General features: G+C 36.3%; 1 protein-coding gene and 1 pseudogene across 2 annotated transcripts in view; one reads left to right on the top strand and one right to left on the bottom strand.

Moving 5' to 3' along the window:
* LOC148852007 (caffeic acid 3-O-methyltransferase-like) overlaps positions 1 to 14848 on the top strand; it is a 63535-nt pseudogene that overhangs the window by 43140 nt on the left and 5547 nt on the right. Inside the window, exon 3 of the transcript XR_016099417.1 lies at positions 13134 to 13141. The product of XR_016099417.1 is annotated as a caffeic acid 3-O-methyltransferase-like (transcript). The remainder of the gene's footprint in view (positions 1 to 13133; positions 13142 to 14848) is intronic.
* Positions 3687 to 8780, bottom strand: LOC148852008 (caffeic acid 3-O-methyltransferase-like). The gene is made up of 5 exons (XM_088946293.1): positions 8693 to 8780; positions 7944 to 8560; positions 4662 to 4972; positions 4338 to 4402; positions 3687 to 4102 (listed from the first exon to the last, which is right to left on the bottom strand). The coding sequence occupies exons 2-5, from the start codon at positions 8366 to 8368 to the stop codon at positions 3803 to 3805; spliced, it is 1101 nt and encodes a 366-aa protein (XP_088802419.1). The 5' UTR covers positions 8369 to 8560; positions 8693 to 8780; the 3' UTR covers positions 3687 to 3802.

Raw genomic sequence — 14848 nt, 5'->3', positions numbered from 1 at the left:
CCTACCACCAAGATCCCCCTGAGCTCGAGGGAGCGTCATCTTGGTTACCGTCTCGGGAATAGACGTGGTATGGATATCCAAACATATTGACAAGGTGATAAGACTCACTAGAAAAGAAGAGACGGTGTGAACGGGAGAAGAGCTCAGGCAGCTAGATGGATACGCGACCTCAGAATCCGAAGACGAGACAAGTTAGCATAAAAGAAAATGAGGCCTGGGGCCCTCCTATTTAAGCCACTGTGCCCTCAAACCGACGGCTCAGATTGAGACAGATCTGATGATTCACAGTCAAGCTGACCACACATCTTCTGAAACCGAAATGTGACTAGCTACACGTCTCCCATGATTGAGGTAATGACGGCTGCACAACTTCCAAAGTTAAGTGCCGCTTTGGTGCATTTCTCGGCATTCGAAAGGTCAAAAATCCCTTGACTTCTATGCGCACATTTAATGCGTGTAGTCAATCAAGTTTGAACTTCGGTCAAATCCACCCGTCACACTTCATGAACTCCTCACGCTAAGGTAGCACCCTTAGCTCGAGGAGTGGGGGGCAATTGATGGAAGGTGATTTGACCCGACCCTTTGAGACGATGACACGTGGACACAACTCAGCACAAGTAACATCTCAGCACCACAGCCTGACTGCGACTAAGTAACAAGCCCGTAGGACAGCTCGCTACGTCATAGTTCGGTATAGGGGGAGCTCACTATAATGCGAGCTCAAGGACCCCCGATGTACTAAAAGGGAATAATCCAAGACAAGTCTATCCCAGCTCACGAGCTAGGGTAACAAGCTCGCTTCAATACTTAGGTAGAAAAACTGCCCCAAAGGCAACATTAAGAGGAATCACCTCGAAGTACCCCTAGGAGCTCGCTATAAGGTAGCTTGTGACTTAGAGACGCGATGTTTTCAGGAAGCTTCTATCTGACAAGACCGTACCCATCAGACTACGCCACGTCTCCTGGCTGATGGTGCAGTCCCTGTCAATTCGACAGACTGCACCCACATCTCTCGACAGATGGTGGCATGCCTGTCCTCCTGAACGTCACTCATCCGATTGGGTAGTACCCTACAATGGTTACCTGTGCAGCCTTGGCAGATAATGGCTACAACAGAGACCCAGTGGCAGTTACTCCCGATTTGACAAGAACACCCATATTTAAGAGCCCCTTAGTCGAAGGGGAGAAGGTATCTTGCACCTTATATCCTGAATCTTATCTTACTTGAATTTTCTCTCGAGCACTCAGTGATCTAGCGTGACCTACACTCTTAGCCCTATTTACACTCTTCACTATTTTCTCCAGCATTCTAACTTAAGCATCGGAGTATTCCCACTGGGCAAATCCCTCGGGAATCCTTCACCGTCTTCTTCTCAGGTACCGTCCGTTGCCAGCTAGGAGCCAGTCAGCAACCAGCTAGGAGTGCCCGGATTGCGCAGAATTAGGATGCATTTTTGGGAATGGTATGTTATCATGAGAATAGGTAAATTAATAATTTTCCCTATTTTATTTTGACTAAAAAGAAAGACATATGCGTGAATAGGTGAACATGCCTCGCCCAAAATAGCTATTCAAAGTTACCCCCTTTGAATATGTGGACAGGTCCCATCCACACCCCAATTTTTCATCAACAGCAAAATCTCGTGGTTAGGGACCGTTTACACTTGATTTTTTATCCGCTACTTCACACTTTTCCTGAAAGGCTACCCTATTGTCTATTTCACATTTTAATATTTTTATCAATAAAATATTAATTACTTTACTTAATTTTATATTTTAATAATTTTAATGTTTTATCAATAAAATTATATTTTAAATATTTAAAATATATTTAAAAATTTTTTAATTATTTTACTATTACTTTTTATAAAAAAAGTTAATATTTATTGGTTAATATTAATTCATTGATGCATTTTTCAATATATTTATCATATAAAATACAAAAAATTAGATATTTATGATTAACTGTGTAGATAAAGGTTTTCGAACTGTCGTTGACCTGGACGGTCAGACCTTTCAGCCCAAAAACCGTCTAGGCAAGTGATTCTATTTTACCCCAAACCTGATTTTTGGCCAAAAACCGTTGAAAAAGTCAACAACCCATTGACCAGAACGGTCAAACCATCGAGCTACCCCATTGCCCCAAGCACATGGGTGTGTTCTGGCCCAAGCGGTTGCCTCTCAAGATGGCACACAGGTGCCCTCATCATCAGCTTACAAGAGACCCCTCACATCGGCACCCAGTCGCCTCACATCATGATCGTCCCCCTTTAGCACGTAAGTGGCAGCTCCCATGGACCAGACAGATCCAACCAAGTGCCCCGGCCATGCAACCTGAGGTCATGCTCCAGTGCTACTGACCTTGGTGGAGCCATCTCATCGAGCAACTCCTAGCGTTGCAGCACACAAATGCTTGTCCTGGCCTACCTTGGCTTGAACACCGCACGGGTTTCTTCCACCGTAGAACTACCCCATGACAATAAGTCACATCAAAGCATTCTTATATGGGCATTAATTGACAATTCTTGTTTTGAACTTTGTCCCAAACTTTTATAGAAGAGAGATAGATTGAAGACTGTTTCTGCTCATATGATAAACTGTAAAGCAAAATATTTTGGAACTTGCTCAAATTGGTGGAGGTTCTCCACCAAGCTGGCTGGATTCATTTGTATCTATATACGTAACTTTAAGAAAGATATTTCACATCTAACCTGCCAGTGGAAATCAGATTTTGGTAGATATCAGGAACATGTGTAACATTCTTCAAAATTAATTTGCAACTAGTATTGTATACATACATACATACATACATACATATTTACACATATATATAAATTTTTATTATATGTTTATATATATTTTTATAATAAATATTATAAAATTAAAAAAAACTAAAAAACCGACAAACTGAACCGTTGATTAATTGAACTAATCAACCAGTTATTTGACTGATTTCAATTCGGTTCCAATTACCATTATTCCGGAAACCAATACTACCAGTTCAATTCACAAAAAAAACCCACAGTTCGACTACCCAGACCGTGAACACCCGTAAGTGTGGGACACGTCCAGTGGGGAGCCCATCGACCTTGTATAAAATGTCTGGATCTGGATTAGCCTCGTCTTCACCCATGTCAACTTTAACCTCAATAGTCAAAACATGGTGGACTGCTCCTTTTCTGTGGGCTGAAATTTGCACCATGAACATATGAATGAATAAAAAATGGATTGTCCTTTTAAATAAAAAACATATTTTCAATGTTATATGTAATGTTTAAATTACATGACGAAAAATTATATATTGTTTTAAAAAAACATCATAATACTTTAATATATAATGTTCACTATTAAATTTTTTTTAACGTACAATTAAATTTAAAACATAATAATTTAGAAATATTTATCTTTTCTCAAATTTTCATCTGTTGGTATTTATTTGAACGAGATGAACGGTCAAATTGAACATGGGGACAGATCGACCCATGAGGCCATGACCCATTGACCAAACGTTTATCCCGTTTAAGTGCCACAACATTTTTTGGCCCTTTTGGTCTTATTGGGTCTTTGGGGGAACTGATCAACCCAAGCCCAATCTCCATCATAAAATTCTCTCTCTCTCTCTAAAACCATGAAATTATTCCCATATTCAATAGGAAAAGACTTGAAACAAGTTCTGCACAAGGATATAATCCCATCATCCATTGATATTATTATTATTTTTTTTTGAAGCCACCAATAAAATCATTATTAAGATCAAGCAACCATTAAGCTAAGAACCACAAAGAGTTCCAAAACTAATACATCATTTGTGGAATTCCATGACCCAACTGTGATATGCAGAACAAATAATCTGAACACTGCTAAATCCTGAGCTCATTGCCATGGCCTCAAACTGTTTGACTGTTCTTTCTTTTCCTCCTGGATTTTGTGTTAACATGATCAAATCATGTTCACTGACGATTTTTGTGATGGGATTAGTCGCCTCAAGGGTCTTCGGAAGAATTGATTCCACTACAATCACTTTTCCCGAGTTGGGTAGAGCTTTCCAACCGTTCTTCAGAAGTTTCAAGCAATGGTCGTCACTCCAATCATGAAGTATCCACTGCAAGAAAAAAAATAAAAGAACCATGAAAGACATGTTTAATTGAATTCCTGAAATGAGATATATACAAAAGAAAACTAAGGAACTTGATTCAACTTTTGACATTTATTTAGAATTTGGGTTGGGTTGGGTTGACTTCATGGATGAGAGAAACTAGTCTGCACCCTTTACAGCCCCACTGTGCTAAATTATAAAAAAGAAACTCTTTTTTATAAAAAAAAATCAAATAAATCACCTTCATAAAAATGGCTTCTCCTTTTGGAACACATTCAAACATATCTCCTCCAATATGCTCCACACCTGCTCATAAGCAGTTAAATAGTGTAATTTAGATGAAATAAAGGTTTAATCCCCACAGTGCTTAATAATACTCTTAGATTATAATTTTTCTTTTTATTAAGTTTCAAGAATTGAGTCAGGACATGTAAGATAATGGTATTTACCTTCAAAAGTAGCCAAATGTCATAACGCATAGTATTTAGTGTATTGGGTATAGGATACGTTTAACCTTAGATGAAAATCAAATCAATTCAAGTAAAAGAAAGTGAAATGCTTTTACCAGGATAAGATGGTGCATCTGCTATGACATGGGGTAAATCAAAATTAATGCCCTTAATTTGAGGATACTTGGATGTGATCATGTTAATTGTTACTCCAATTCCACCTCCCACATCAACTATCTCTTTGAGGCCCTCAAATCCCTTGTATGTCTCAAGAATTTTCTTCATGGTCATTATGGTATGATTTGACATTGCTTTATTGAAGACCTTGTTAAATCTAGCATCTACCCCAGGATATTTAAATGCATGCATCCCATGGACCTTGTTGAAAGGAATTCCACCTTCAAGAACCGCATCTTTCAAGCAATGCCTGCAACCAAATTGATGATTAGATTTTGCTTTTGCTTGAGTTTAATGAATTTAGAACTATGGTTGCATTTGGATTAGAGCAAATTTGGAATTGGATGAAGGATTGGATTTGTCAATTCTCTATTTGAATTCCTCCCCAATCCAATTGCAGTCCAAGTAACTACCACAAAAAGGGCAGGGTGGCAATCAAGCCAGAATTGGACTCAAAACATCGGAATCCAATCTGATTATTGAAAACTGAAATCCAAACTCGATTTAAAATACAAGAAGATTCAGGGAGTTCAGGTGGGATTTAAATCCTATCGAATTAGATTTAATTCAAATATACTTTATATTTTAAAGAAGGGAAATTTGCAGTACCCTATACTTTGGGCCTAGTCTCACTTTGGTCCTCAGATTTCAAAATATGCCAATTCAGTACCTAAACTTCCAAAACATGCCAGGTTAGTCTTTACCATTAGCAATCCGTTAGTTATCTCTATCACTTGATGACATGTATGACTTAAAACTTTTAAAAATGTCAAAATTATCCTTAAATACTAATCATCATCTTTTTCCTCAAAAATCAAGATTGAACCAAAGCAATAGATTGGTTTTTGATGTCTTATAGGACAGTTCAACTTGGTTTTATTTTAGATTGCATCCAATCTAAACATAGTCCATTGACACTTCTACATTTATCATTTGTCAATGGATTGGATATTAATTTAACCGACTAGGGGTGCAAAAGGATTGGTTCGAATCTGAATCATATCCAATAATTGTAGGCTTGATCCAATATGATCCGAAGATCCGATAGGATCTTATAAAAATTTATTCAAATTCGAATCTGATAAGAATATCAGATATCCGAATATGATCCAATTCGACTTAATTTAAAAAATAATTTATTAAAAGAAAATTAAAATATGACCATTTAAATAAAAACAAAAAAATGCATTTTTCAACTATTTTCATCAAATATAAACGTTTTTATAAAAATAAATAAATAATATAAAAAATTACAAAATTGAAATTATATATATAATTGGATTTTTAATCAGATCGTATTATTCAATCCAAAAAGCTGAAATGGGATATCCAAATCCCACAAAATAGGATTGTACTTCGGATCATATTGGATCATGATCCGATACATTTGCACCCTTAAACCCGACCCAATGCAATGTAAATCCATTATGATGGACCAGGTCCAATCCAATTCAATAAGTACTTTGGACAATTAAGTTTGAATTGATCAAATTCAATATTGTCTTATTCGACTCTCCAACTTAAAAATTGGTATTTATTAGGGGTGAGCATTCGGTTTATTCGATTAAAAACTGAACCAAATAAATCAAATTTTAAGAACCAAACTTATAAAATATAAACCGAATTGAAACCGAATTATTAAAAAACCAAAGAATCTGAAGCTGAATTTTTTGTTCAGTTTTCGGTTATTTCGTTTAAAACCAAATTTTATTAATATTATACTAATACATATTATACATTACATATTAAAATATATATGTATATGTATATTATAATATATGTATATGTTAATGTATATTATATATATTAATATTATATAACATATATTATATTATATATATAATAAATTTTGGTTAATTCGGTTAATCGAATTTCTAATCTTGAAAACCAAAACTGAAACTGAAATTTTTTAAAACCAAATTAACCGAACCAAACAAACCAAAACACAATTTTTATTCGATTTTTCAATTTTAACCAAACAAATGGTCACCCCTATTTAGACTGCTCTAGCCCAAACCTAGTTAATCGGAATGATGTCAAGACTTCTAAGAGTCCATCGACATTCCAAAGAAAGACTCTTTGAAATTAATACTTTGGAAAGGGTTTATATGGTCAATCATGTTTGAGGCAGATTTATGTCTTATGAACCAAAAGCGAGTGAGGCAGATTTATGAATTAAAAAGTAGGGAAATTGTCTAAGGCCATGTTTGAGAGTGCTTAAAAGTAAATGTTTATCCAAAATAAGTGCTTAATTGGGCCATTAGCACTTATTGGTATTTGAGAAATAAGCTGGAAATAAGTGCTTATTTTTGAAGCCCAAATTTCTAGCTTTTTTTAAGTGTTTATACAATAAGTACTTATTTAATTTTTTTCTTCCAAAATTATGCTTAATTGAATTTTATTCATAAAAGTACTTTCTTAAAAGTGCTTATGTAAAAGTACTTTTCTGAAAGCACTTTTGTAATAAAAGTACATTTACAAAAGTTCTTTATAAAAGTAATTTTGTAAAAGTGCTTTCGTGAAGGTACTTTTATAAAAGTGCTTTTGTAAAAAGCAATTTAGTAAAAATGCTTTCATTAAAGTGTTTTTATAAAAGTATTTAAAGAAAAGTGCTTTTGATAAAAATAATTTAATAAAAGTGCTTTCAAATGGTATATTTTGAAAAATTGAAAGAAAATAAAGAACAAAATAGTCACAAATGCTTATTTAAGTATTTATCAGAGAAAAATACTACCAAATGCCCAATATAAAATAATTGATTGTTTTAAAAAATAAGCACTTGAAAAAATTGGATGCCAAAGGCAAATAAATGCTTACTGGAATAAGCACTTGTTTTTAAGCATCCATTCCATAATCACTTATTTTTAATTTAAGCACTCTCAAACATAACTTACCCAGCATGACTTTTTGGTACTTATTTTAAAATCACAATGACTTTTCAAAATGTTCCGGAAATCTAAATAAGATTTTGTTTTCAAAAAGTGTACGTTAAGTTTTAGTAAATTACAACTAGTACTGACTACCGACCCAATAAATATGGATTATTTAAGTGTGAGATCTGTGAACGCATTTAAGCAGCTCTACGATTGGGATCTAACCACACAAAGCATAAATTAAGCTGAACCGAGGATAATCTCAAAAAGATAAAGCTCAACTACTGAGAATTAAACACCACAGGCACAGTATTGTTATTTGCTTAGAAAGGAAAAGAAGATTATTACCAACTGTCCATGAAAACTTTGTCCTGAAGTAAAAGCAGGAAAGACCCAAACGAGATGCCATCCTGGTTCGCAGTGAGGAATTTGCAGACAGGCGCCAAGCCATAAACCATTTCGACATGGTCATCATCGTCCCGTTCGACAATAGAAGATTTGAGAATAGAGTGGGCAGCAAGGAGACGCAAGATGCGGTCGAGCATGGCCGGGGCATCTGGGTGTTGGGTGGGCAAATGGGACGCGATCTCCGAAGGTGAGAGGAAGGTGCCAGGGCCGGCCCTGGATATGATCTCCAGCACGTCGAGCTCCAAAGCAGCTTTTAAGACCATGGGAAGCACCGAAGCGCTCGACAGTTGCAAGGCCAAGAGGCAGTTTTCTTCATCTTCTTTCTCTTCACTGAACGATTTTCCGAGACCACTGACGGAAGACATGTTGCTAGCCGTGAGGCTGGGGGTTGCAGGCTTTCTGAAATGTAGCTACAGACAAAGATCCTTCTACCTCTCCTCCACATTTGCTCCTTTTAAAATGGAGGAAATGGTATGCCACGTCTACACTTTTTCTAAGGGAAATTAACTGGGAATTTTTCCTTTTTTGGGAGTCCAGTGCCACTTTGCTCATCAAATCTTAAAATAGAATTTAATTTTTCTATCAAATAAACTTTCTAATATAATAAATGGAGCATTGAATTCCTAAATTCTCTTGCAATTAATGACATTTGAACTATACTCGATTAAGCAAAAATAGCGAATTTATACCTTGGTTATTCCCTAGATGACCTCTCAGCCCTTTTTGACAATATAACATGACAATCTATGTAGGATGATTTGGAGTTGGATGGTTGGGCTAACCGTCTCAACTTTCAATTGTTTTCTTCTTTAAATGGATTGTAACTCCTAAATTGGGTATTATAATAATTAATAATTACGACTAAATCCTTTTTCATGTCCTAAACTGAGACATCACAGAATCTAATCATAATGAAAAATTAAAAAGAAAAGAATTTTGTTTCTCTAAAGGGTCCCAACTATGAGAAGACATTTCGCTCACATCAGATTGGAATCTAATAGACCTTCTCAACCCTGTATTGCCAATGACAACAATCCACCGGATAAAAACCCCTCCATCATGTGAGGAGCCCCTCACTGATACGTGGCACTCAGGAATACCACATGAAGCCAGAAACCACAGCACAGCAGAATACAAGGAGTGGCAGCCTCAGGTTCCACGGAAGAACTAATGGTGGCCAATGGTAGAGTGGCCTCACCAAGCACCCCAATCGTGACCAGAAGACTACAAAATCCCTTAGATTCAAAGCCAACTTTGCAGACCAGACAACAACCCCTTTGATTCAATCTTCTTTACTCGCGAATATAGAAAGGATACAAGAAAAACTTTACCAAATTCATTTTCAAACAAAACCCAAAATTACAATCTGTTTCACAGCCGTAAAAGCATCGATTTCTGGATGATTAGAACAACATTCATGTTGTGTTTCTCGACAGTAACAACATTCATGACAAAAACAGAAAGGCAAGAGTACGAAGGACCTTCTTGAATGGAGACAAGAGAAAGAGAGAACAGTGCCTTTAGGCTTTATGGCTGCTTTTCCCGTTCCATGTTATGTTTTGTTTTGTAGCGAAATGACCAAAAAAGCCCTTGTGATCGTACGTATTCATAACCGAGTTGAGCACATATCGAGAATTGAGCGGATGAAAATTCAAAATTCCTTATCTTTAGAAGCGAAAAACATCACTTCGGAAAAAAAAAAGAAAGAAAGTTTCCGATGAAAAATTCCATCCAAAAACAAAAGAATTCTCTAAACACAATCCTACTATTTCAATCATGATGTTTTTAACACTAGTAGAGGTGTAAAGTGGGCCATGTCGGGCCGATAAGGGAGGAGTGGAGTCGGGAATATTTTTATGAGGGGGTCAAAACTTATGAATAGGCTATAGGGAGCTAACCATTGGATGAAAAGTGAGCGGAGAGAACAAATTTATATATAAAAATGCTTTGAGTGTGCAAATTTCTGGACCATAGGGAGAGCCATGGCTCTCATGGGTCCCCCCTAGCTTCGCCCCTACGGCAAGGCATGGCCTGCACGCGGCCTATGCAAAGTGTGGACCATGTCGTGCTAGCTTGCAAGCTGTCACAGGCTGTGCTGCCCTCCTCGGTGAAAAGTTTGGAGGTCAGCCTAACACGACCCATGGCCCAAGCTCATGCAGGCTCGTGCCATGGGCTTGGGCCATAGGGCTGGTCTTGGGCGTGGGCCAAACTGGGATATACTAGTTTTTTTTTTGTTTTCTTTTTTGAAAATTTGATTTCTTTTATAAGTAAAAGTGTAAAACTAAAATATTTAACTTTCCTTTGAGCTTTAGGAACTATTTGAAAAATTAAGAAATGATAAATGATAAATCTAACACATAAATGAAAAAAAAATATACTTAACCAAAAAAGAATGATGGAATGACAAATTAGAAGAAAAATAAGAGTTTTATTTCATTTAAATTTGAACTATACAAATTACAAAGCATACAATGGTTGGATATTTGGATGAATGAAATATGAAAATGGAATAAAATTAATAAAATATAAAAAATACAATATAATTACAAATTGAAAATACAAAATTACATTGTTGAAAAAATAGCAAATAAATTAAATAAAATTAAAACAAAATTTACAATAATTTTAAAAAAATAAAATTGTTCGATCCGATCCAATTTAATTGGATAAATGTATATTTTATTATTTATTATTTTACAAGGTTTCTAAAACCAACTTAGAGAACGAATCGGTTAGGGATCCGGTTCCCGGGTCGAACAGTCGGCCTGCTCTAACGAAAAAGTAAAAAAATAAAAACGATTAAAACCATTGAACGGTTTGAACGATTCAAACGGTGCAAACGCTCGGGTCAATGGTTTGCTGACCAAATCAACATTTTTTGTCCAAAATCGGTTTTGGCGAATGATCGGTTCCTGGTTTTTTCGATTCGACCGTCCAATTCGGTTTTGAAAGCCATGGAAAAAGTAATAACATTTAATTGGATATATGTATATTTTATTATTTATTATTTTACAAGGTTTTTAAAACTAACCTGGAGAATGAACCAGCCATGGGTCCGGTTACCGAGTCAAAAGGTCAACCAATTTTGGTAGAAAAAATAAAAAAATAAAAAATGATCAACATTTTTTGGCCAAAATCTAGTTTTGGTGAAAAACAGAACCGGTCACCTGACCGGTTCCCGGTTTTTCTAGTCCGACCGTCCGGTTTAGTCCAATTTTAAAAACCATGTTATTTAACATAAATAAATAGTAGTGATGTCAGATTGTCAATAACTTCATAAAACCATATTAGACATATTAATAATATTTTTATTAATTAATAAGTTTTAAATATTATTTTTATTAATATTATTAATCATTGTTAATTATTAGTAATTAGTAACAATATTATTAATTGTTATCAAATATTATAAATATTATTATTAATATTGTTAATTATTATTAACATTATTTTATTAATTATTAATTATTAATATTAACAATTATTTTTTAATTATTATTACTAATTTTAGTTAATATTAATATCATTATTTGTTATTAAATATTATTAATATTTTTATTAATTATTAATTTTTTGTAATTTGTTAATGTTTTTCTATTATATATATTACTAAAAAAATAAATATTGTATTTTAATGATTAATGGCATAGATAATCTCACATGTTGTAGTTGAGATGCATGGAATCAAACACAAGATGTGGACAAAAATGTGCCACACCTTGCAGAACGCCCATTAAGCTGTGGTATGGATCAATGCACACATTTTTGTCCATGGTGCAGAACAACTATCCTATTGGGGTGTGGTGTGGTCCTGTGGTGTGGATGCTAACACACCACCCAATTTCTCATTTACGTTACAGAACACTCCCTAAGTATATGTTTGGTTTCATTTACGTTTATGGACGGAACTACATAGGTGCCTCGTTAGCAAATGCCTCATTAATTGCATTTGTGTGTATTGAAGTTTGCAAAAGCAAACTTTGGTTTCTATGCGCTTCTCCTATTTCAGGAAGCTTCATTTTAGAGTTTCTTGAAACAGATAGGCGTTTATTGGCATTTTGTTGATGTAGTGCCTAATGGCGCTTATGTGTCATAAACACCCTCATTAATTGCTTTTCCCGGTTTTGTAGTCACACAAGTATAAAATGTTTATTCAATAAATGTAAACGGAACCAAACACCCTGTAAGAGAATTGTTGAATTAGTGTGATCGATGAGAATGGTGGAGGATAGGGTTATTTATAAGAATTAAAAATAATTTAATTGCCCAAAATACTCTAAAACTAGCTGTTTTTTAGTTGTTGGGATGGATATTTTGGTCATTGTAAAGTTATTTATAACTTTACCTAAAATGCCTCCTAAACTAATTGTTATATAGTTGTTGGTAGGGCATTTGTCATGATTTATTAGCAGCAGAGGTAGAAGAGAAATTCCATTCGGATTGCGAGTGAGAAATTTACAGAGAGGAGCCAAGCCATAACGCCTTTCAACTTGGTCATTGTCCCGTTTGACGGGAGAGCATTTAAGAACAGAGTAGCTCGTCAGTAGAGACAAGACACGATCGAGCATGGTAGCTGCATCTGGGTTTTCAGTGCGCAGGTGAAAGGCGATCTCTGAAGCCGAGAGGTGGGCATCAGGGCCAGCTCTAGATATGATCTCAAACACGTCTAGCTCCGTAGCCACTTTCAGAGCCATAGGAAACACTACAGCAGTTGCCAATTGCATGGCCACCAACATACAGTTCTCTTCATTTGAGGGTTCAAAGTGATTACTGCCACTGGTTAGAGCCATATTCACTATATATTGGAACAGGAAATAGTTAAAAGTGAGAGCTATCTTCTCCCTTTTAGCTGGGAGCCTCAGAGGTTATGAAATATATAGAGGCTCCATGATACTAATGAAGTGTACGTATACGTATGGTCTGATTTGCTTGATTTTATGACAAACAATAGGCTGCTAGTATCTGATTAAAAGTTCAAATGCTAATAACATTAGTTGGGTGACATGGATAAGAGAGGAGAACTGAATAATAAAGTGGGAGAAGAGAAAGATTTACAGGGAGAACATCTGTCACATTAGATGAAGTGTCTGTTTATATTGGTGGGGCCACAACAAATAAATTTAAGGCCACGATTCTTGGTTTTAGCCCTGTGCAAGGACCCCTTGTATTGGCATGCAGCTCACACTTTATGACCTCGTCAGCAATTATGAAATGCGGGTGTATTGGCATGTGAGACACTTTATGACCTCAGTCAAGTCTCACAACTCAACTTCTACAGCAGGATCCCAATGGAGTAGGTACAAGAGGCATCCTTGGCCTGAGTCCGGCCAAAGACCAAAAAGCAAGCCGGTTTGACACCTTGAGATCCGTGTTGAGCCTCAGCCCTAGGACTTCAAGGCTCTGAACCTGGAGTCATATGATGGGTTGGATTAACTCCTCGATCACATGGAGAGCTTCCAAACCATTATGTTCCAACCACATTCTATCAAATAACTCAGGTGTGGTACTCGGGTTTGGCACCGGGCTCAATTTATGGATCTCCTGGCCATCCATTATTTTTCCAGTAGCTGATGTCATCCGAAGACCACATCAAGTCTCATGACGGTTTACCAGCTTTTTGACAAGGACATCCAAGAGTAATTGTGGAGGTTTAATCTGGAGTCCCTATAGGTCTAGAACCTTGACCCGACTATATAGGTGACTACAAAAATCCATGGCATCGAAGACCCTAACCTGAGGTTTTCGTTGGCGAAGAAACCTCTAGATAACATGAAAGGTTTCCTTGTCGGAGCTTATAAATAAATGAATGTTGAGGAATTATCCATGTGCAAAGTGAATCAAGCAAAATTATTATTTTATCATTATCTCCATAATTGTAGGAGAGATATTTCTAATCTAATTAGTTGTATATATCTTATTTCTTTCTTTTTTTTATTCTAATTTAGGTCGCTGACCTTGTTTCCTGATGGTATCCCTAACTCCATTATAAATAGGTTGTAACCTACTGAATTCAACATTAAGAAATATTATTTTCTCCATTTATCTTCTTTCTTTTTTTGTATCAAGGATGATGACCAAGGTGAGGTAGCCACAAAAGAGGCTGCCATGATAACATGTCATCCATGCGTTTTAGGTCACTTGGCCGATGCTCCAGGACTCCCCCTGATAAAGCACAAAAATTATACTCCACTAAATGCGATGAGGGGTGAGATCCTGTTGCTGATGAAGTCTGTTAACTACTTGAAGTGGCCATCTCTCCTAAAGCAAAAACAACAAACAAGAACCAGGACCGCTACTACCACTTCCACAAGGCTAAGGGGCATGACACAGAGAACTGCAAGATCCTAAAGGTCGAGATTGAGGAATTGATCCGCTATGGGTACTTGAAGTAGTTCATGAAGGAGGATTGAGCTATCGAGTTGTTGAGGAACCAGCCCTAGTAGCCCAAAGATCCACTTCTTGGGGTAATCTCCATGAACACTAGTGGGTCGACAATGGTTGGCTGGATGTAGCTCATTGGCAAGAAGGATGATAATCCAGGAGCTGAAGGGCGAAGAAAAGAACCCTCCAAAGAGGCCTAGACCGAGGAGATGATTTACTTTAATGAGGACAATCTATGAAGAGTCCACCATCCCCACGATGATGCCCTAGTCATCAAGTTGATCATTGCAAATTACGGGGTAAAGTGTATATTTGTTGATAATGGTAATTCAACTAATAGTTTGTTTGTAGAAGCGTTCAACAAAATCAAGCTAGATAGGAAGGACCTCATCCTTCCCAACATACCAGTAGTTGGTTTCAATGGGACATCATCGGCCCTATTGAGAGGTTTAACCTGTTGGTAA

Source organism: Nelumbo lutea, chromosome 5 (genome assembly GCF_056320005.1).
Source record: "Nelumbo lutea isolate HS-2025 chromosome 5, American lotus-T2T, whole genome shotgun sequence".
Classification (NCBI taxonomy): Eukaryota; Viridiplantae; Streptophyta; class Magnoliopsida; order Proteales; family Nelumbonaceae; genus Nelumbo; species Nelumbo lutea.
This window is presented reverse-complemented; position numbering and strand designations above follow the sequence as displayed.